The sequence below is a fragment of the Xenopus laevis genome, chromosome 9_10L (assembly GCF_017654675.1).
Source record: "Xenopus laevis strain J_2021 chromosome 9_10L, Xenopus_laevis_v10.1, whole genome shotgun sequence".
Classification (NCBI taxonomy): domain Eukaryota; kingdom Metazoa; phylum Chordata; class Amphibia; order Anura; family Pipidae; genus Xenopus; species Xenopus laevis.
The window spans coordinates 83,864,022-83,888,878 of record NC_054387.1 but is presented as its reverse complement, the minus strand read 5'-3'; the positions used below and the strand labels follow the sequence as shown (position 1 = coordinate 83,888,878).

At 39.0% G+C, this 24,857-nt stretch overlaps 1 protein-coding gene across 3 annotated transcripts in view; it reads left to right on the top strand.

Annotated features, from left to right (window-relative positions):
• The window catches only part of LOC108701421 (NEDD8-conjugating enzyme UBE2F), a 123,093-nt gene extending 99,131 nt beyond the window's left edge, over window positions 1-23,962 (top strand). For 2 of the 3 annotated variants that reach the window (XM_041577481.1, XM_018236077.2), the window contains 2 exons: window positions 1,550-1,612; window positions 20,548-22,015. In XM_041577481.1, coding sequence (XP_041433415.1) covers window positions 1,550-1,612; window positions 20,548-20,598 — 114 coding nt within the window. In that variant the 3' untranslated portion in view covers window positions 20,599-22,015. Of the gene's footprint in view, window positions 1-1,549; window positions 1,613-20,547; window positions 22,016-23,244 lie in introns of those variants that run through there. The other variant, XM_018236078.2, reaches the window with a different exon arrangement.
• The last annotated feature ends 895 nt before the right edge of the window (window positions 23,963-24,857 follow it).

The following is a 24,857-nucleotide window of genomic DNA, read 5'->3' as shown; positions in this document are numbered from 1 at the left end:
CTGCTGGTAATGCTTTTTGATGGAATCCTCCACTGCATGGAGTACTGGACCTCCACAAAAAACAAGGGCACTTTCCAGTCCACAAAAATTAAGGACATTGACAGATGGACAGGGAGATTTTGATGGCCATAGTTTTCTTCTAGACAACAGCTCTGCTCAACATACACAGGGTGCATTTACTTATAATTAGTTATACTCCAAGCTTTATTGAGAATAAGTAAAGTTGGCCACATATTAGCCAAGTTTCCCAGTATTTGCGTGATTGCCCTGCTGCTCTATCAGACAGGTTTATTTGGTCCTAGACCTGAAAGGCCAAAATGCATAGACTGATTCTACTGACATAGTTAAATCGAGTTGAAAAAAAGACAAAGTCCATCAAGTTCAAGTCCTTCCAAATAAAAACGCAGCATCCATACTCACACCCCTCCAGGTCTGGACTGAGAATTAAAATAGGCCCTGGCATTTCAGGTTCACAGAGGCCCAATCAGCCCCCACCAGCCCACTAAATACTGACTTTCTATGGGAACAAATAGCAGCCCCTCTGGCATTTGCCAGATCCCACAGATTGCCAGTCCGGGCCTGCACCCCTCCATACTTTCACATAAATTATATATATATCCATATCTATACTAACTATAGAGTTTAGTATCATAATAGCCTTTGATATTATGACTGTCCACTGATGGTGGTGTGGAATGCAAGCAGTTCTGGGTCAGCCGATGGGCCAATGCATGAACAGAATAGGGTTACTATTTGATCTGGTTTTCTCTCAACTAAGCAAATTAATTATTTTGGGCACTGCTTTTGCACCCGTAATTGAGTTTACATAATAATAGAGTGTCTTGTTCATATCAATTATTCTCTGGAGAGAAATAGAATTATGAATAATAATAATAATAATTTTTTCACATTATTGGTCCTATAACGGGGAACTATTGCTGGACATTACAAAAAAATGTATGGATTTTTCCTAGTTTTCATTTGATCTCTGCTTGCAATTAACTCCAATAACTTACAGTATCAGTAAGAGACAATGGGCCAGATTTAATTTAGTGAGAAAAAGTTATCTCATGATTGTTCATGTGGAAACTCACGAGATTCAATTTGAGGAGAAAAAACTTTTCTTCTAATTCAGTTTCAGTTTTTTCCCATTGACTTTTATAGAGTTTTCACATGATAAAAGTTTTTCTGAATTGAATTGCATCTCAAATTGAATCTCGTCAATGAGTTTTCACGTGATAATCCTTTTTCTCACTGAATGGAATCTGGCCCAATATTGTGAAAGAATAGGTTGATTTGCTTCTGAAAGTTCCTTCAAGTAAATAAAGCACAAATACAGAGAAGATTCTGTTTACTACAATTCAGCATGTTAAACCAAATGTGTTCTCCAAAAATTCTTGAAAAACACATTAAAGCTGCAAGTTTGATACTTTTGATTTCATTAAAGAGTAGGGATATGTTTTTAATTTTAATAATAAAGCATCTTTGTATGTAAATAAAAAGCATGAAATGTGCATTTCTCACATAAAGCCATTGTCTCTCTCCATAGGATCTATTAAATTTTGATGATCCTTTAAACATTGAAGCAGCAGAGCATCATTTGAAAGATAAGGTAAGCACAGTCTGTGAGTCTTCTATCCCAAAGTTCATGGCTTATTTTACCATCACACTCACAAGTTTGATTTTGTCCTCATAATTCTTATTTACTAAATGGGAAATTATTGTTAATGGAGATTGAAACTTGTGTATACCATTACCTGTGTTATACAACTTTGTATAATGACACAAATTGTTTGTACAGAGTCATCCAATCTCCAATTCTCAGGAGCCTTAGTGCCAAACTTAGTCTGAGAATAGGTTGTGCCTGGGTCTAACACCAATGCCCCATATCACCACAAATTCCATAATCTATATTTTATATGCTTTCTCTCCATGATATAAGTGGGATTGTGTTTTGGCCCCAGCACTTTGTTCTTTTTGCCACTATTGTCAAATGTCTAATTTGTTATTTCTGTGCTGGTAGCATTCATGATCCCAGAAGTTGTATTCCTTCTGACAGGTGATATCATGGTTTTTTTAATGTAAAAATATTTCAAGGTTTGCTGTTCTGGTTTTTCTCAAAAAATAAATAAATAAATAAATATATATATATATATATATATATATATATATATATATATATATATATATATATATATATATATATATATTGTTTTGTGTAAATGATAACTTGTATTCAGGGCTACCTACTGGCCCCGGGAGGAAATCAATTTGAAACAAGATTCTGTGATAACAGTGATGAATTCTCTGTCGATTGCTGAAACTCCATGCACTGTCCTAGAGAATGTCAAGGAAACAGTTATATATTTTGTATCAGAGACAGAAGATGTCGGTGTTAGACTTTAATTAGCTGCTTCAGTATTCTGCTCAGCCGCCTTTTCACTGGCTGTTTCCATCCATAATTGTCCGATGAGAGACAGACTGCAGAATTTATCATCATGTCTAAGCAGGTTTTAATCACAAGTGATTATTTTAAAGGGAAACCAGAGCTATTATAAAGTCCATTAAACAGTAATGTATATTTACTTCATCAGTGTTATAGTTGTTAATGTTTTTTTTTTAGTTGTTTTGAAATCCTCAACCCAACCTTGTTTTTTTATTTTTTTTGCTGCAAACAACTCTCTTGCTGTGAGTCGCTGATAGGTTTCACCGGCTCTAACTTGCCATTTTCAGCAATTTCCCCCACACCAGTGGTATTTTTAGGAGTGCTTGGTTGTAGTGATGGGCGAATAAATTCGGCAGGCACAAATTTGCGGCAAATTTGCAGGTTTTGGCCCAAAAAAATTGGATGCGCATCAGAATAGTCACTTACGCCAAAACCGCGTGTAAGCACTATTCGGACTATTGACTTTAACGACAGTGTCAAAATTGGCGCTAGCGTCAAAATTGTCATGGCCATCAATTTTTGAGTTTAGATAATTTTTCGTTGTTTCACAAATTTCGTGGGAAATCCGCAAACTTTTCGGTGAAACGGGAGAAATTCGTCCAGCGCTACTTGGTTGAGAAAGCACACTAACAAACCATTTCGCAAGAGAAAAATATAATTAAACCTATATAAAAAATTATCAAAGGGGGAGTATATTATTATTATTTGTTTTATTTGTTTTCTCAACTCCCTCTTTGCTTTTTGGCCCAACATTCTTAGGCAACTGAATATACTAGCAATGTTTCTGAATAAACCAAGGTATTTTCATTGAACAAACTGCACTTATTTTGAAATGTTGCCAAAGTGAGGGGGTAAACACCCCCCCTCCCCTCCTTTTGGACAGTTTTAGTACATGTATGGGATCCCTTATCAGGAAACCTGTTATCCAGAAATCTTTGAATTAAGAACAGGTCATTTTAAGCAAATTATTATATTTTTAAAAAAATTGCTACCTTTGTCTCTGTAATGATAAAACAGTACATTCTACATTATTGTAACTAAGCTGCATGAATCCATATTGGCGTCAATGCAATCCTATTGGGTTTGATTAATCTTTAAATGTTTTTTTTCAGACGATTTATGGTATGGAGATCCAAATTACGGAAAGATTCCTTATCCCAGGTCCCATATCTGTATTCCAGAACAGAATAGATCTTATTTATAGTAGTAATCTAGGCAGCATTGTTTCTTGCCAGTAGGTTTCAGCCTATAATTTAAAATATAAAAAATGGGAAGTTGGTGTTCATTAGCCTAAATTCATGAAAGCATTGGTGCCAGTGTGTATAAATCTGTAAACATATCAGGTATCAGAATGTTAAGCCATATAATTCTAGAGAAGTATCAAGAAGTAATAAACAGCATTGTTAATCAAGATATATATTGTGTGGTATGAAATCACCTCCCTGGCCTCGTTTTGACGTAAAACAACTTAATCAGGTTTGCCAAAAAATATTTTTATTAAAATGTAAAAGGCTTCAAATGCACCCAACTTGTTGCTTGGTGCCTGGAATTGTTATCACTGTTAGAAACATTGATAGTTATATTGGATCAATATTATTCAGCATCAGTATGTGCTTAAAGGACACCTGTTGTCAAAAAATATTACCCAACCAAAGGTGCGGGCTAGTAGAGCCTGCACTCCAGTTAGTGGTAACAGTAGCTTTTAAAAAAAAAAATAATAATTTGCCCCCCCTCCCACCAACGGGACACAAGCAAACGGCCATGTTGGTCAGAGAGCATGCGCATAATGAGCAAGTTTCGGCATTCGCTCATGTGCATGCATATCCCCCAACATGGCCGCTCGCACGAGGAGCTCCCTCCTGGTGTGGCTGGCTTAGTGCTGGCAGGAGGGCAATTTTAAAAAAAACTACTGTTACCCCCTATTAGCCAGCACCTTTGGTTGGGGAAAATATTTTCGCCCAACAGTTGCCCTTTAAGCTGTATGCTGTTACTTTTTCTAAATCAGAAGTCAACAGGTGCCCTTTAATACATAAAAGCTTTTGTTGTGATCAATGGAGTGAAAAAGCCGCAGAATCAGGCAGTCTAAAAACTTAAAATAGAGCGCCTGATTCTGTGGCTTTTTCACTCCATCGTTTACCATCCTATGCAGTTTTAATTTATTCGTTTGTAAGGCAATCGTCCTGCACTGCTTGTACTGAATAACAAACAAGGGAAAGTTGTGCTCACCACTAATTTTTAAAAACGATTAGGCGGGGGTGCAACGAGGGTGTGACCACAAAATACATATAGACCAATACAAGAGTCCTCTGCACTCAACCCATTATCAATATATTTAAGACAGAGACATTCTGTGCATACTGCTACTGAAAAATGCCTTACCCTTTAAACAAAACAGGGATTGTTTGTCCATATATTGCAATATATTTAAGCTGGCCAACTACGTCAAAGTCATCCCATATCTGGCCAGTCCTTTTGTTGTGATCAATGGAGTGAAAAAGCCTCAGAATCAGGCAGTCTAAAAACTTAAAATAGAGCGCCTGATTCTGCGGCTTTTTCACTCCATTGTTTACCATCCTATGCATTTTTAATTTATTTGTTTTTAAGGCAATCCTCCTGCACTCCGTGTACTGAATAATGGCAGTGGGTCTGTAAACTTTTTGGTTCGGTGTGCTGTGGGCATGGCCCTATATATTTTTGTAATTTGGTTTTATTCATATTTATTAAAGGCTAAGTTTTAACTATTTTGTTACATCTAAGTGATTTTGCTGTTAACCTGAACTGGTTTGCAAGGAGGCTGAGGGTGTGTCCCTATACTAGTGGGAGCAACAACCTTAAGCTACTCTTATTTTTGTTTGTAATTTAATGTTTACATGATTTTCTAGTAGGCTTAAGGTATGAAGATCCAAATTATGGAAAGATCCGTTATCCGGAATGTCCCAAACATACTGGATAATATCATACATGTACTTACTGCACCACCACAGAGGTTCTGCATTTCTAAGTTGTCAGAGGAGCTAACCATCTTGAATTTTGTTAGGAGTGCCAGTGACACTGCACACACTCAATGTGCTCGAGGCGGTACCTAATTTTAGGGGTGGTTTCAGATAACTAACGTTTGCCTGTCTGATAAGCTGGTGCTAAGTTCACTGGTTTTGGAGCTGAGATGTAATGAGAGCCTGCATTAATTATTAATCATGGTTCGAATTGTGACTTTTTTATATTCTATATATATACAGTGTATTGTGCATTGGTCACTAAGCTCAGGTAACTGACATGAGTATAGAACATGTGCTGTGGATCAGCAGAAAAGAAAATGGGGAGATACTGGGGCATCTTTGAAGGCAAATCTCTTTACTTCTTAAGGGATATGTTGACTAAGGGCTGGTACAGAACCCCAAAACATATGCAGCATTTCTACACAGGCCTGGACTGGCAATCTGTGGATTCTGGCAAATGCCAGAGGGTCTGCTGTAAGTTGCCATAGACATTCACTATTTATTTTGTGGGGGCCGCTTGTGCCTCTGTGTAACTGAAGCCTATTTTGATTCTCAGTCTAGACCTTTTTCTACCCTACTTTATTTTTACGCTTTAGTTCTCCTTTAAGGTGCCTTGTTATATATTGATTTTTTATACAGTGTTTAATATTGAATAACGCTAGTCCATTGTTGTTTATAAATTGTCATTTGTCGTTTGTGTTTTCTTTCCACTCCAGGGTTGAGCAGCTGTTCGTTTTCAACTAATATTTATTTTGTAAACCATAGCAGTACATTTAAATTTAGATTAACTGTTCTTACAAAGTTTTATGAGAAAATTAGGGAGTTGTCCCTTCCGTTGAGGATTCTTGAGTTTTCCTCACTAAGAATTAGAATTTAGAAGCCAATGGAGACAGTCGAGTCCTTCAAGCAGAGTAAAGAATTCATTAAAATATTGTTATGCTCTATGTTATATATCACATACATTCTGCAAAGATTTATAGAGACTGGGCAACATTCTTTAGAGTCCCTGTCCCAGTGGCAGTTTCATATATCAAATTCAAATGCAGCAACCTACCTGCATGGGAAGAAAAAAGGGTTTACATTTTATTATTTCTGTTAGATAGATATGATGATCCATTAATATCTGTTAGTGTTCTTCTATTGTGCTAACTTGCTCTCCATTCTCTGAATATGCCACAGAAAAATGATATGGCAGCAATAATACAGTTGCTGGTTGACTATTGACGGTACCAACAATATACAAATATTTTTATTGTCAGATATTTATTTCATTTGTTCAGAAATCAATTTCTGCATTATTTCAAATTTTCTATTTACGTGCTTTGATCCTTGTGTTATCAGTAAATAAACTTTATTGAAAGTTATACAGGTATGGGATCCCCTATCCGGAAACCCGGTATCCAGAAAGCTTCAAATTACTGAATAGCCATATCCCATAGGGGCAGATTCACTAAGCGTAGAATTTGTGCTAGCCTCTGCTTCACTCACATTGCAAAACTTCGCCAGGCGTAGATTCGCCAGGACAACGCTAATTCACTAAAATACGAAGTTGCGTCCAGGGCGCCTAAACCTGAATAAGTTGCTCTAGCATTACTGCGGCAAACGAAGCGAAGTTTCGCTTGCGTTGGCTAATTTGCATACGCGGGAAGTTAATGTTGAATAGACGTATATGTTGCAGCAAATACATTACATTACACAAGCCCAGGGAACCTTAATAAAATAGAGGTGTTATATTGCCCTACACATGAGCCCAGTGTATCGTTTATGTGCCATATGTTAGGAAATGAATGGGGGAAGGCGGGTACCCCAGAAAAAATTTACCATCTTTTGCATCCTATCACCCTGAAAAATGAAAAGTCGCCAGCGTTTTTTGGGACAATGTACAACTATTTTTTGTGGAAGTCCTATCTACTCTATTGCACTTCGTCTGGTCTGAGGTGGCGAAGGCAAGTCTGGCGCAAGAGCTAACGTTCACTAAAATCCGTATCTTTGTGAATTTGCTCAGTTACGTCCATTCGCCAGAGTGCAATTTCGCCAGGTGTAAGGGAGCGAATTACCTCTAGAGTCTATCTGCTTCACTAGCGAAGTTACACCTGCGCCTAAGTAACGAAAACTAACGAAAAGATTTTCGATAACGTTAGTCACTTCGCCCTTTAGTAAATTTGCCCCACTAGACTCCATTCTATAAAAAGAATCCACATTTTTTTTTAAATTCATTTTTCTCTGTAGTAATAAATAATTGTTCAACTTAAGATATAATTAAGTTTTATATAATTTTTTATGTTTACATGATTTTCTAGTATACTTGAGGTATGAAGATCCAAATTATGGAAAGATCCATTATATGGAAAACCCCAGGTCCCAAACATTCTGGATAACAGATTCTATACTTGTAAATGGAGTTTGTTGTAAAGCAGCTTTGTAATGGGTTAAAATAGACAAAGCTCTCATAATATTTGATAAAGGCATTTTTTAAGCCAGTACATGTATTTTTCTTGATCAATAGAAAAGTTCTGCACAGAAAATGTAATGAAAAGATAGATTAATTGGGTAAAACAGCATGCATTTGTCTGATGTGAAATCCAGCAGTAGAAACAGTCTGAACACAAACTTGTTATTAACCGTCATGAGATTTCTTGGAATATTTAGTTGAAATCACCATATCATAATATAACAATAACTGTTACAGCAGAGCACAACTGCCTTACCTTTTCCACAGAGTGAGATAATCACGGGACTGGGTCCTTGTAGAAAAAAGGGGATCATTACATTCTAACCTCTGCCACGTAGCTGAGATGGGGCAATTAGCTTTGATGAACATATATTAATCTCTTAATTTCTTAGCCACAGAGGTGGAAGTATAGTAATAATGATGTATCGGCCTCTACCGCCATTTTGTGCTCCCAGAGTGGGAGATCCTAATAAATTGTAAGTTTGCCCCCAGATCTTCCTAGTCATCATTTTATAAATATATATGAACAGTGTGATGTCTGGGTGATGTCCAGTAATTTAAATATATATGGTAATGTTAACCTGCCCGTGGCAGTTACATAGTTAAATCGGGTTGAAAAAAGACAAAGTCCATCAGTTCTTTGCTTCAGTGTATACAATAGAGGAGTCTGAGTTCTCAGGCTCACTTTATAGCTGCACTAATGGCTCGGCTCAATCTAGTCAGTGGCTGACTCAGGAAATGATTCATAAAGCTTTAATAAAAATTTATGTAAACAAGGCTCCAGGGCCTGATGGCATACACCCCCCGGGTTCTAAGAGAGCTTCGTTCACTTTTAGACCAGCCCCTATTTCTGATTTTCTCAGATTCACTTTCATCTGGTATGGTGCCTATGGATTGGAGAAAAGCTGATGTTATTCCAATATTTAAAAAGGGATTATGATCTAAGCCTTGCAATTACAGGCCAGTAAGCTTGACATCTGTGGTGGGCAAGGGATCACGTTCAAAATGTTGTCCTAGTGAATGGCATTATGAGCAGCAATCAGCTTGGCTTTATGAAGGATAGGTCATGTCAGACAAATTTGATTGCTTTTTATGATGAGGTAAGTAGGATGTGATCTATTTGGCAGTAGATGTGGTCTATTTGGATTTTGCCGAAGCGTTTGATACTGTGCCCCTCAAACGACTGCTTTCTAAACTAAGGTCTGTTGGGCTTAATAAAGTTGTTTGCACATGGATAGGAAACTGGCTACAGGATCGGGTACAGAGGGTGGTTGTTAATGGTACATTATCTATTTGGAGTAAGGTTCTTAGTGGGGTCCCCCAGGGCTCGGTATTGGGTCCACTTTTATTTAACTTGTTCATTAATGACCTAGGGGAGGGTGTTGTAAGTAATGTATTAGTGTTTGCATATGACACAAAATTATCCAGCCCAATTAATTCCATCCAGGATGTGGCATCCTTGCAACATGATCTTGACAAACTGGCAATCTGGGCAGCTAAGTGGCAAATGAGATTCAATGTTGATAAATGTAAAGTCATGCACCTGGGATGTAAAAATATCCAAGCCACTTATACCCTTAATGGGACTGCACTAGGCAAATCGATTATGGAAAGGACCTTGGAGTCCTTGTAGATGATAAACTTGGCTGTAGCAAGCAATGCCAGTCAGCAGCATCAAGGGCAAATAAGGTCTTGAGCTGTATTAAAAGGGCATAGAGTCACAGGAGGAGGGGGTCATTCTTCCACTGTATAGAGCACTTGTAAGGCCCCATCTAGAATATGCTGTACAGTTTTGGTCTCCATCACTCAAACAGGACATTATTGTATTAGAGAGGGTACAGAGAAGGGCAACTAAGCTGGTGAAAGGTATGGAAAATCTTAGCTATGAGGAAAGACTGGCCAAATTGGGGATGTTCACGCTGGAGAAGAGGCGCTTAAGGGGTGATATGATAACTATGTATAAATATATAAGGGGATCATATAATAATCTCTCTAATGCTTTATTTACCAGTAGGTCTTTCCAGCTGACACGAGGTCACCCATTCCGATTAGAAGAAAAGAGGTTCCACCTAAATATTCGGAAGGGGTTTTTTACAGTGAGAGCTGTGAAGATGTGGAATTCTCTCCCTGAATCAGTTGTACAGGCTGATACATTAGATAACTTTAAGAAGGGGTTGGATTGTTTTTTAGCAAGTGAGGGAATACAGGATTATGGGAGATAGCTCAAAGTACAAGTTGATCCAGGAACTAGTCCAATTTTTGGAGTCAGGAAGGAATTTTTCCCCCTCTCAGGCAAATTGGAGAGGCTTCTGATGAGTTTTTTGCCTTCCTCTGGATCAACTGGCAGTTAGGCAGATTAAAAAAAAAAAAGGTTTAACTTGATGGACGTGTGTCTTTTTTTCAACCTTACTTACTATGTTACTATGTAAGTTCAACCCCTCCAAATGAAAACCCAGCACCTATACACACCCCTCCCTACTTCCACCTAAATTAAATATACCCACATCTATACTAACTATAGAGAGTAGTACTTTCAGCTCCACTGTAATTTTAATAAAAGCTTGCATTGTAATCTTTAAAGGAGAACTAAAACCTAAAAATGTATATGGCTAAAAATGCCATATTTTATATACTGAACTTATTGCACCAGCCTAAAGTTTCAGCTTCTCAATAGCAGCAATGATCCAGGACTTCAAACTTGTCACAGGGAGTCACCATCTTGGAAAGTGTCTGTGACACTCACATGCGCAGTGAGCTCTGAGCAGCTGTTGAGAAGCTAAGCTTAGGGGTCGTCACAAATTATCAATCAGAAAATTAGGTTTGTCTGTAATATAAGATGATGCTTCAAGGCTGATTTTTAAATTCTGATGCTAATTGCACTGGTTCCTGTGCTGCCATGTAGTAATTATGTGTATTAATTACTAATCAGCCTTATATTGTGACATTTATATTCTACGTCTACTGTATATTGTGAGTCAGTCCCTAAGATCAGTAAGTGACAGCAGCACAGAGCATGTGCAGTGAATCAGCAGAAAAGAAGATGGGGAGCTAATGGGGAATCTTTGGAGACACAGCTCTTTACTGCTAAAGGACTGTGGTTGCCTTGGGCTGATACAGAAGCACAAAACATAATGTACAACATTTCTAGCCTACTTCTTTAGTTAAGCTTTAGTTATTCTTTAAAGGACAAGTAATACTAAAAAAAATTAAGTAGAAAATCCATTCCTCCCCCTCCTTTAGTTAGTTCGTTCTCCTTTAAGCCATAAATCACTATCACCCAAATGCTGGGCCAAATTGGGCTGATCTGAACATTGGCCTGTGGGCATACAGACCTATAGGATTAGAACCGCATTAAAGAGATACTGTCGTGAGAAAACAGTTTTTTTTAAAACACATCAGTTAAAGGACCAGTAACACTAAAAAGTTCAAAATGTATTCTATATAGGGATGCACTTAATCCAGGATTAGTTTCGGGATTCGGCCAGGATTGAGCCTTTTTCAGCAGGATTCGGCCGGATCCTTCTGCCCGGCCGAACCAAATCCTAATTTGAATATGCAAATTAGTGACAGGATGGAAATTGCATGACTTTTTGTCACAAAATAAGGAAGTAAAAAATGTTTTCCCCTTCCCACCCCTAATTTGCATATGCAAATTAAGGTTCGGTATTCGGCCAAATCTCTCGCAAAGAATTTGGGGGTTCGGCCGAATACAAAATAGTGGATTTGTGCATGCCTAATTCTATACCCCTCTAACAATGCATCTACCCTGCACAATGTTTAGTATTTCAAGTGCTTTATGTACAATTACCATTAAAAACTTCCTGTTCTCTAAAAAGGCGATAGGGTGACTTCAGTTGTGCCAGACACCTTCGTGTGCGCTCCACAGCAGCTCCCGACATTACCTCCTCAAACCAGAAGCCAGTTGCTGCAGCTTTAGAAAGGATTTTCTTTGCAAGGCTGGCATCCGATTTGAACAATGTATGCTATCAACAAATACAAGTGAGATAAAAAGACTTTGTGTAGCATTCTAGATAGGCTCTTTAATCGCATCCAAGGCTAATTCATTTTTTAATGAGGGGAATTGACCTTCACAGCACAGAGCTTTTTCTTTGATGCTATTGCTGACTGTATGACCCGGATATCTATGATTATATTAGTGAAATGCCACCCAGCTAAAGGTGGTTAATTGGAGAACCTGATAAACAATAGTTTATTGGGAGGGGGGAGTAGACTGACAACCTGAATTGAAGAGTTACTGTTACGAGAGACTCGTGCTGCCTTACAAAGTATTCATATAGCTGTATGTTGCTGTATTATTTATTTACAGGTTTCATCCAGTGCTTTCAAAGGCTGCTTTACCCTAAGATTTCCCTGCTGAATTGTGTTTGGCGACCTTGTTTCATGATATCTCTGTGTTCAGAAAACCTAGTGAGTTGTCTATTGATAGTTTAAGCAAAATGTGATGTAATAGCAACAGCTAGAGGGACACCTCCTAATGTACTGTTGTAACTAGTTGGCCTTCCAGCTGTAAATAGAAACGTGTTGCTCTGTGACAGATGGAGGGCCACCTTCTCACATGTAGGAATATGCTTTCTTCTCATTGTACAATAACATATCAGAAGTGCCTGCACAATTTTCTGGGGGTAATTCTTTTATGTGAGTGGTGGCCCTCTAGCTGTTGCATGTAAATCACAGTTTGCTTAATCTAAGGTTGAAGGTGAGTGTTGTATAGTGGGGGGGGGGTCACACCATAGGTTCCAAGAGCTTCTACTTTGATAGAGACTGTTATACACTGTAAATAATGAGCAAATTAAAGTGCTGGAGATGCCAGTAACAGCTTTATCGGACCGTGTGTGGAGAGTCCCGTCGTTTTTTGTCCAGCGGAGATCGGTCGATCGGACAAGTTAAGAAGTCGGCTGCCGATAATTTCTCTGCATGTATTGCCAATCGTTCGATTTCCAGAGGGAGACTGTCACCAGCTTTGGTCAGACATAACTATCGTACGATTGCTGTCAGGGGCAGAACATCGGCTGATCTTTTCTTTTGTACTTTATTTGATCTGAATGATTAGTGGCAGGTCGGGAGATGGGAAAGTCAGATCGTAAGATGATTCCTACGATCGGATCTTTGCGTCTATGGCCAGCTTAAGTCTAGGAGCAGAGACACAGGGCAGGACTAAAGCCGGCCATAGACACACAGATCCTATCATACGAATCGAGGATTCCTACGATTTTCGGATCGTGTGGAGAGTGCCGACAGCTTTCGTCTGGCGGAGATCGGTCGTATGGTCGATCGGTCAGGTTTGATTTTGACCCGACTGAGACCGGCTTCGGCGCTCTCAGGGGGGGGGCTCTTTTCAAAACTGCAGCACTGCCGGGCCCCCTTCATGCCCGGGACCGGGACACTTGTCCGCCCCTGCCCCCCCCCCCCCCCCCGATGGCGGCCTTGGCAACTAGAAAGACATAAGATTGTGAAAAATGAAACTTTCAGCTTCAATATTAGAAAAACAGTCACAAGTAGAAAATAGAAAGTAATTGATAAAAGTCTGTATTGCTGGTGAACTGTCTGTAACCAACTGAACTGAAAAAAAAAGGTGTTGGAAGGTGAACAACCCTTCTGTTGTTTCTGTGTATTTGCTTTATAGAGTGAAAGTGCTGATCTCACAGTGCAGGGACACAATGTAGGTGCTTATAACTCACAGCAGGGCGCCTGGGGCTTATAATGAAAGTATGTGCTTCTTGCTGCTTTACTTAAAATCATTTTTGTTTAGGTTATTTTATTATTTAAACACTACCCTGCATTTTTCTTCCACTATTCTCTCTCCACTGGAGAATGGAGAATAAATACAGACTCTTCTGTGTAAGAATATCAGTCAAAGCATTGGACCAGCATTGGACCAGCAGTCCCTTTATAATAAAAATGTAGTCCTCATTAGAGAACAGGTCCTGAACCATTGGCCAGTGCAAAAAAATATAATTTAATAAATAAGTGCATTTGTTCATGAAATGAATGCTGGTTTAGTCATATTTTTCTGCTATATGATGTTTTTCGATCAGCCATATTTCTTAATGAAGAGTGCAGACAATGAGAGAAATATACATACAGTGAAACCTCAATTTTACATACCCTGATTTAAAGTGTTCCCACATTTTACATTTCTTTAACAAATTTCCCTGATTTTACATTTTCTGGAATTGTTACTATATTTTTCCTGCCCTCCTGAAAAACCTAAGATGAGGGATTCTTTTGTATTGTAAGCTTGTGGGATCCATAAGTGCCAATTCTTCTGTTTTAAGGCAGATTATAAAAATAACTCCTGCCTTCTGGCTGCTGCCTGTACACATTGTTGAGTTCCCTCACTACAATCAGCCATTTGTGAACTACAGATATGGGACCTGTTAACTAGAATGCTCGGTATCTGGCTTTTTTTCCGGATAAGGGTTCTTTCTGTAATTAGGATCACTAATCCTTAAGTTTGCTAAACGTTTTTTAAACATGAAATAAGCCCAATAGGATTGTTTTGCCTCCCCACCAATAAATATTCATTGTATCTCAGTTGGAATCAAGTACAAGGTACTGTTTTATTATTACAGATAAAAGGGAGATTATTTTTTAAAATGTGAATTATTTGATTATAATGGAGTCTATGGGAAATGTCCATCCTGTAATTCGGAGCTTTTTCTATAATAGGCTTCCGGATAATGGATTCTATACCTGTACCAATGAATCGAGTATCAGTGTTGGGTGGTTGAAAAATTCAATATAAACAGTTTAGGGTAACATCTAGTTAATGTATATATGGCATGGTCTGAAAAGCTATAAAAATGACATTTTTAAATTTTAAAAAAATGATCTAGGCACAGCATTTTTTAAATGCGTATTGGCCATTTCTAGCTTTTAAAATACACAGTTTCTGTTGCTTAATTATTTCCCATTCTCCATTTTCCTGTGTTGCTTCTGAGACCTGGCTTTACAGAGATTAGACACCTGTCACTGCTTCAGTGGAGCTTATAATGGTCCCTATCACATTCACACGGACCACAGGGTCTGCTTCCTCTATAGCCCACCCCCAGCCACTGTCATACCTACTCCAATGTGAGCGGCCGGGGGAGCAGGGGACACAAGCAGGAGGACGGGTGGAGGGAGGGCCAAGTAGGAGCTGCAGTGCGTCAGGCCCCGGTGGGTGGCACAACTGCTTGAGGTCATGTATATTGCTGGGTCCCAGTCCAACACTATGCATTACTGATTTTCGCTAGGAGAGTAATGCTGGGGAGCCAAGTTCCCCAACATAAATTATGCCCCACATGGGGGGACAAGAGCTGTTTAAGATGAGAACTGTTTGTCATGCTGCAGTGTTTGTTGCTTTTCCATCAGAAAACCAATACTGAAATTGCTTTGCAAAGGCTTACCTACTGTATGTGAATCTATGAAGCTATATGAGGATACCTTTTTGTTGCCAAAATGAGCGCCTTTTGTAGATTTGTAGAAACACTGACCTCTTATGATCTGCTATTAATATGGAAAGTGTCTGCACAATTATTGACACAAACTATTGACAAATTAAATGGCACTGTCTTGATTTGTAGTGAAATTGGGGTTGACTTTTTTAGTGCATAACTCACCTTGACCTGTGGGTGCCGTGTTTTGAGATATATATATATATATATATATATATATATATATATATATATATATATATATATATATATATATATATATATATATATATATATATATATATATATATATATATATATATATATATATATATACATACATACACATATAGTATATATACATACAGAAAAAAAGGTCATCCAGCCTTGAAGAAGATTTCAGGCTTATGAATGAAACAAACAAGCTGCTAGGAAAGTAAATATCCAGTGAATTCTGTAGCATAATCTTTACCATCTATGCCAAACAAGGGGGGAAATTGTATGTGCTGTTCCTGTTTCCATACTGGTAAATAGAGAATGTGCCATAGAATATACTCATGGAAGCAAAATGAACTAAGCTTCATCACTGATTTCACTGTGCAGCCATTATATTGCAGACTCTGCCACCTCTCTCTGTGTTACAAAGCGATGGTGGTCTCACATTGGCTGAATAAAGAACTGCTCTTTCACTGTAAAAGAAAAGATGCAATAAATGTTTGTCAGCAGAGCTTCCGAAAGGGATGCGATTCAAAGTGTTCTTTCTGTCCGGCAGGGAGAATTCAGCAAAGCCACTAAACAAGCACAGCAGGAGGTGGTCATGCCGTAATTTGGCCGCCATTCATCCCAAGAGATGTTCAGCTTCCTACTGTGTAATAAATGGACTTGGTACATGGCACCTCCTAGCATCACACCACCCATCACAGAGAAATACTGCAGTGTAGTGTGCAAAGTGAAATCTTTATGCAAAACATAAGCAAAATTGTCAGTCAGTGACATATCAGAGAGCATGCTTAGGTTGGGCAAACAAAAATATAAACTTGATATATAATGGGAATGGACTGCACCATACCGGTGAAACATCGGCCATAAAACAAAATACAGTAATCTCATTCTGATCATTGTCCATTGGCTCTTTTATACTGTAAGTCATTCCTTGCTATAATTACGTTTATTTTACATTTACCCTTGTGTATTGACTAGTTCTCACAGTAGCAGGTCCGGAATGGGATTCAGAATGAACCCTGGCATTTCAAGTACACAGAGGCCCAAGTAGCCCAATAAATAGTGACTGCCTGTGGCATCTTACAGCAGCCCCTCTGGCAAATGCCAATCTGGGCCTGCAAAGAAGGGCTCATTTTCTTTACCCTGAGTAGCAAGTGCTAGAGTACTAAATGGTACCAGTATTAACCACTTAGCATACCTCCCAACTGTCCCATTTTTAGAGGGACAGTCCCTCTTTTGACAGCTCAAACTGCAGTCCTTCATTTGTACTGGAAAGTCCTGTTTTTCTCTGCACTGAACAGCCAGAAAAAGAAACAATGTTTGTAACTTAATTGGCTTTTGGCAGAGAGCTCAGAACAGCCACAGCAGCAGATACTTTTGTAACAATTTCTTGATAAGTAATTGTATCGATATAAGATAACAGGTCCCTTGGGAGAAGTTAGACTCACAGCTTAAAGGGCAATTCACCCTCATTAATGGATCCTGTAATCGGAAAACATGTTTTTTTCAAAATGAATCAGTTAATAGTGCTGCTCCAGCAGAATTCTGCACTGAAATCCATTTCTCAAAAGAGCAAACAGATTTTTTTATATTCAATTTTGAAATCTGACATGGGGCTAGACATTTTGTCAACTTCCCAGCTGCCCCTGGTCATTTGACTTGTGCCTGCACTTTAGGAGAGAAATGCTTTCTGGCAGGCTGCTGTTTTTCCTTCTCAATATAACTGAATGTGTCTCAGTGGGACATGGGTTTTTACTATTGAGTGCTGTTCTTAGATCTACCAGGCAGCTGTTATCTTGTACCCCAATGTAGGCTGCTCTCTGCTACTTGTGAGGAGCAGGTTTGGCAACTGTATTTTGTTAATACAGTTTGTACATTATTTGGCCAACAGATGAGCAAATAGTTTTTTCAAAGAATAACCTTTTCATCAAGCACTAGAGAGCATGGCACTTAGCACCAAGTGTAAAGCCATCCATACATGTCAGGATCCACCTGTTTGGGGAGGCCAGGAGAGGAGAACATTGGCTTGACTGTGATATATGTGTAACCAGGCCCGGACTGGCAATCTGTGGGTTCTGGCAAATGCCAGAGGGGCTGCTATAAGGTGCCATTAAAAGTCAGTATTTAGTGGGCTGATTGGGCCTTTGTGTACCTGAAATTTTAATTCTCAGTCCGGACATGTGTGTAACCCAATCTTGTGCATGGTCTAATAAGCCAACTTGGCCTAGAAGAGTTCTCTGCTAACACTGGACCATGTATGACCATGTATCCAAACACCATTACACTTCTGGCAGCTGACTCTATCTTTATTGTGTTGGTTATTTTGGTTTATTGCTAATGGTTTAAATTTTTACAGGGGTTGTTCACCTTTGTGATAACTTTTAGTGTGATGTAGAGGGTGATATTCTGAGACAATTTGCAATTGGTTCTCATCTTTTATTATTGAAGGTTTTTGAGTTATTTTGCTTTTTATTCAGCAGCTCTTCAAATTGCATCTTAACCAAATTCCCCTAGCAACCATGCATTGATTTGAATAAGAGACCGGAATATAAATAGGAGAGGCCTGAATAGAAGGATCAGTAATAAAAAGTAACAATAACAATACATTTGTAGCCTTACAGAGCATTTGTATTTTAGAATGGAGTCAGCGACGCCCATTTGAAAGCTGCAAAGAGTCAGAAGAAAAAGGCAAATAACTATAAAACTATAAAAAATAAATAATGAAAACCAATTGAAAAGTTGCTTAGAATTGGCTGTTCTATAACATAATAAGAGTTACCTTAAAGGTGAATCACCTCCTTTAATGCAAGTACAATTCTATAGAGACTTGGGACTTTGCCATATATCTATCTTGATCACACTGAGTAATGGTACAATAAGGGACATACAGTACATGGACATATTTACAGAGGAGCAACATGCGGAAGGAATGGGAATATTATTTAACCTGGCAGACATGCTGGTTACCATGGTAATATTGAAAATGCTGCAGTTGGCATCTGAGGTTTATTCACTCTTACTTGGAGAACTTCTGGTGCATTTAGGCCAATAAAGGACATCTCAGATTATCTTTAGATCCTGTAGTCTGTATTTCCCATTTATAGATGCAGTTGGATGTAAAATAATTTTGTGTGCCATTAAAATCCACTTTGGGAGCTGATTTTTACTGCGGACATTTACACAATAAATTATTTTGAATCTCAGTCCAGACTTGGCTGCAAGTCTCAATTGGTGCCGTGTGGGCTGAGGATCTCTGCAAGCAGAATTTAGTTCATCTTGAATAAAATTACTTCAAGCTATTGAACACATCTGCTCTCCAGTGAACCTTCATTTTCTACATGATACATTTACTCTGGAATTGGCGAAAGCAGATCACTGTTTGATTGAGCAGCAAACGACTTTGTACACGGGTTGTGGCTTCAAATACTTTTCTTTATTGGACATCAGAATTTAGGGAAACTTGGGGGCAGATTTATTAAAATGGGAGTTTAGAGCTTCATAAATAAAAACTTCCCCACATTCTGTTTATTCCTATGGGATTTTTAGAATTGTATACATCAAATGGTGCGTTCTAACTTTCACCCATTGAGAAATACAAATCTTATAGGAATAAATAGAATGTGGGTTTTTATTTATTAAGCTCTAAACTCACATTTTGATAAATTTGCCCCTTGATGTAGCTCATTGCTGCCTTAGTCTCCTGTTGGAGCTTTAGCCTTATTGCAGTAAAAGCTGTTGCCTCTCTACTTCATCCATGTTATTTATATCTAGCACCTCAGGAATTACTACAAATATCAGATATCCTTATATGCCGGTCCAACACTGGGGATCTTGGGACCAACTACCTACTTCTCACTTGTTTTATCAATCATGATCTCCTCTGGATACCATATGCTTTGAGTTTAAGGGCAGAGACGCACGGTAAGATTCGGGGAGATTAGTTTCCCGGCGACAAAACTCCTCTTCTTCGGGGTGACTAATCTTCCCGAACTGTCTTCACGAGGAAACTTCGGGCGACTTAGGAAAACAAATCGCTCCACTTGCCATCCCATCAGCGGGAAGGCAGTTTGGGGAGATTAGTCCCCCCGAAGAACAGGAGATTTGACACTGGTGACTAATCTCCCAGAATCTTACCATGTGTCTCTGCCCTTAGAGTAGTAAACTTGTCTGTGGGAAGCCAAGATACTCATCTTTTACAAAGAGGTTGGATCCTAACTGATTATGATTTTCGGTCTTTACTTTAGGTACATGAGCTCAACAGCTGCCATGCCAGTTCCCCATAATTTCATTTTCTTAAATTCAAAATGCAACTGATGAGAATTTAATTCGCTCAGTAACTGTCTGATGCTTTATACATTAACAAAGATATTTCTTATGGATAATATCCATCTAAAATACCTGCACATTTATAATATCTACCTTCCCACCTCAGTCCATTAGAGCTTATATGGTATCAGCACCACCTCTCACCAGTCTATTCTATGTTGTCCCTGCATGGCAATTATTAGATTTATATCACTGGCAGTTTTATTTAAGTCCTGCCTTTTTGATGGGATGATATTCACATCCACAATTCCTATATACCCAGTACAATCTGCTTAAACTATAAATAAAAAACAAGTGGTAGCAATAACATGTTTATTCAGGAGAACACACCATTATTGTTGTAGCCTAAGGCTGTTGTCCGACCATGGCTAAACATTCCTGCATGGGTGCCATTTTTGGAAGATCCAATTGTCAAGTATAGGAAATGACAGGTAACTTTTTCCCCATTAATTTACCATGGGCATGTAACTGAATAATAAGACCAAAATCTCATTTAATATTGGCATAATAGCTACTTGACTGTGAGTTTTACTGCTGTATAGTGTTAAATGACTACATATTCTTGGTTGTTACATGTCATAATAAATGCCACCATAATCCATTGACAGACTTCTTTACTGATTTCTTGTGCATTTACGTAGACCTGATTCTTTTTTTCACATCTTATAGGATGAGTATCGGAATAAAGTTGAGGATTACATCAAGCGTTACGCCAGATGATGTCACTGACCTCATATTCAAGCTCGGATCCCTATCATGGTGAGACAGCCCACCAGCCTCTGTAAAGTCTCCAGAGCTGGATAGGGGAGGAAACTGGAGACCCCTGGACAAGTTCAGTGTCTTCCTCCCCCCAAAGACTGAAACAAACACTTTATACCTCCAGCTCCTGCACTTCTTTCCCAGCTCACTGCCACCGGGACCTGAAAATACAACTTTACCTGTACCCCTCTTGGTTTAGCTTCTGATGTGTGTGCTTTCTCCAGAGGGGTATTGTATTGTCTTTAATCTGCAATAAGTTACAACAACAAAAAATCTTTAAAAAAAAAGTTTTGCTTGAAATAAAGTATGAAAATAAGAGACAGTCACAAGCACTGCATATATTGCAGGCCATATGCTAAGCCTCCATACCAGGTTCATTAGCATCAGACAGTCACACTTTAGCATTGGATGGAGCCGGCTTTGCCAATCTTGGTAACACAAAGATATTACATGTCAAGGAATAATACTTTGGGTTAAATTCCACAAAGTTTGCAGTTCAAGAATTCCTTTGTGGAACTTCTCAAACTGAACCATACCAATAAATCTAAACCCAACGACGCCCCTCTCCACCCCACAGTGAAAGCAGTTAGGGACTGAGTCACAGAGGGAGCTCAAATTGACATAACAAACCTCAACCAAAAGTAGATATCCCCCTAAATATTATATAACCTCTATTGTGGGAGTCATGTGCAATGCTCTTCAACATATGGAATTGTGCATATTGCAATATATGCCGACTGCTTTCAAATAAACCTGAGGAATATGTTTTAACCTTAAGAAAGCCACATGTTCTCTTGGAAATTGTATCTGCACCCTGTAATGTACAATATGAGTAATATAAATATATGAATTTGATCTATCTTTGCACTGGCATGAAACCGAGGTGTGTTATTTCTTCTAGATTTCCAGGGACTCTCAAAATCCACATTACACAGCTCTCAAAGAGAAACTTAAGACATTTGTTGTCTGCTATGGGAGACTTAACCTTCAGGCCATTCTAACATTAGTGCAGTATACCAGGGATTGACAGGCGTATGTTGCTCCATCTGTTGTGCTTCTGTAGAGTTTGATATCCCTGTTTAATTTTGCCTTTACTTCCTGCAGAAACAGCTATACAAAGTAAGGAATGCGTCCATTTATTTAGATAGTGTTAACTGTGCCAGATCCATAGAATAATGTGCCACTGACATTACTAATTCTCACCCCCTGAGATTGTGTTGTTATCATCTAAGGAGCATCTCCATTCTGCCACATACAAGGGTCTTTTGGACTTCAACATCTTTCTGAAGAACAGAGCTCAACTTCATTTACTGTACTGTCAGTTGGTTACTCTGGAAGAATGGCAGAGAATTAAATAAAAGCCATGCATTGTTCCCTACTCTGAGAATACTGTTGGCCTTGACATTTCTTCTTTCTTGTTCATGACACACTTCAATGTTGGCTTTTCAACACAGTTTGCATGAAATCAGAGGCAGTCTTCTATAATTCCTCCTTGAGTTGAATCTGCTTTGTAGTGAGTGACAGTCACAGACACAGTGTGGGCTGTAAGATGTCTGCAGGAAAGGGGCACCAAGACACATGGAAGTGGCTGACCACACATCAAGACAGGGAAAGTTTTATCTGATGTGTAGTGTGATTAAGCTGGCCCACACAGGTCAATAAAGAGCTGCCAACTCTTGCCCCCTCCAGACCAAGCTGGCAGCTTATTGCCTAGTGTATGGTACTGGTGATACCTGGCCAAATATCAGCTAGAGATTTATAGAGGCAGGTTTGATCCAATGATCAGATCAGCACGATTTTGTCCTACTGCATTGGTGCTCAAATCAGGCAAAAATCCAATTATTTGGTAACCACAACAAAGGGGCTAATCTATCAGTGTATGACTGGCTTCAGAGACAGCTCCAATGTCCCAGCAAGTACCATGTTGCGAGTGCCACGCAGGCTGGATGGCACTCGGAGTGCTACTTCAGAAAACCAAGCAGAGTGCCATCCCGCCAGCGATTTTGATTCTAGCCGGCAGAGAGGCAGTTCGGGGGTAAATTAGTCGCCCGAAGAAGCGATTTGTCGCCGGGCGACATCTCCCCGAATATTCTCGTCTGTCTCTGCCCTAAAGAAGAAGGAAAGTTATTATAACTGGGGGTTGCCAAATATTTGGCATCACCTATGATGATTCTCTGTGCTCTTGTTAGCAGAACAATGCATTTACCAAGGGCACTTATTTAGGAGCACCTTCCTCTTCTTAGATCTTCTCTGAGCCCCGGGCTGGGTGTGCATGTGTTGTAGAGACAGTTTTTTACTTTGAAGTTCAGCTTTTCCCTCTACTGTGCACACACACTCATCACAGAAAGTAGAATAACCAGATGAAGGGTACTTCTGGGCCGGTGAAACAAGAGCTTGGGCGTATCAGGTAAGTGTATAATAAGCGTGTATAATAAGTGTGGGCTTCCCCCAGAAATTATCCCTTTCCTTCTTCTATAATAAGAAAACGATTCTCCCGAGAATGTAAATTGCATTTTAAGCATTGCTTTGTCTCATGACTAATGCTTGTACATTGTATAACATTACTTTATCATTTCACCCCAGCTCACTTTCATTTGTCTGCTATAGATGTACATCTCTTCAGGTGCAGTGACAAGTTGCCTCCGTGCGCTGCCAAATGAAACGGCTCTGTGATACTTTCCCAAACACTGGTTGCTTGGCACTGGAGAAAGAAACGTCTTAATGTCACAGTCACCTCATTGGAAGAGCTGAGCACGGTGCTGCTGTTCCAGTGACGGGGGCACGGCTGCTGGAGTATTCTGCTAAACTCAATCATATGCTTTGTGCACTTATTGACCAAACTTAATAAGGCTTCCCTGCTGCCTCCAGTGACAGGAAACATTGTATGCAGAGGAGTGTGTGTTATAAAACTGTTCCTTCAATCCAATGGGCTTAGCCCCAAGGTCAAGTATGGTACATTGTGCAGAGAAAACCTAATTGCTCCCCTGGGAGGCAAACTCAGCCATCAGGGTGTGATTTGTGGCTGGCCACTCATTTGCTGTCCTAGAAATTCTTTAAACTATGGCTGGATTGCTGATGCACCAATGTCTTCCTGTTTCTACAACCTTGAACTTAAAGGGGGGCCTGACCAAATGCAGAGTTAATCCTTTATTCTATTCTTTATGCACTTTGGGTCAGTGCAGTGTAAATAGGAAAATGGGGGCTAATAAGCAGAAACAGAAAAACAGGAATTAAAAAAAGAAAATTACAAATGATCGAAGGCGTCACCATGTACAACACAAATGTTTCTTATGGGCTAAATAAATCACCTATTTTCAAGCAGCAACTATTTTTTGGCGTGCTTCTGGATTTTGTCTATACAAACGTTTCCTTTCATCTTAGGTTAACCCTTAAGTGACATGACGGTTCTACAAGTAAGGGTTATTTTAAAATAATAATGTGCAAAAAGTTATATGAGGTGCTGTACATTATACAGTGGTTAGTGTACATCTTCCAGTCATTTCTACTGATATTATATAGGAGTTCTGCAACCAGAAGAACACATGGCTTCAGACAAGTTTCTTTATATGAGGAACAAAACTTCTCAAACTCTTGTAAAATCATTTTATTGGGTACATTATTAACTGATATGGAAGTCTTTAAGAAAACATACGGTTAAAGGGTCAGTACATTCCCTTGTTGAACATGAGAGCAACAAATAAGGCTTGTGCTGTGCAAACATATTGTTTTAAATACAAAATGTTTTTTGTTGTTTCTTGAGCTAAACCTGGGAAACTGAAGCAACTCCATGGTCCTTGCGAGGTAGACTTAGTTTATGTTCACTGAACGCTTAGAAAGAAACTATTTCATGGCAATAAATGTCCTATTTTATATTAGACATTTTTATATAACGTTCTATAGAATTAATGGCATTTGAGCCCTGTTTATCTTCCTGTGTATGAACGATGGCCCTTCTATCCTGCACCCAGTTTTATCTGCTATGTAAGCGTGAGCCTTATAGCCCAGTTTCTATGGGAGTGGCTGCCACCGTGACTACACACCAGTTTTTGTTATAGAAAGGTTAGCAGGGACAATTTTGCATGAGGGCTGTGAAATATGCAGCAATTACATCTCCGCTACTTCAGGCAGCAATCAAATGACTGATACTCAGGTGATAGGTGAATGGAAAGCTCCATCCAGCAGCCACTTGTAGTGCTCGAAAGTGATCTAGAGGGAGCAGC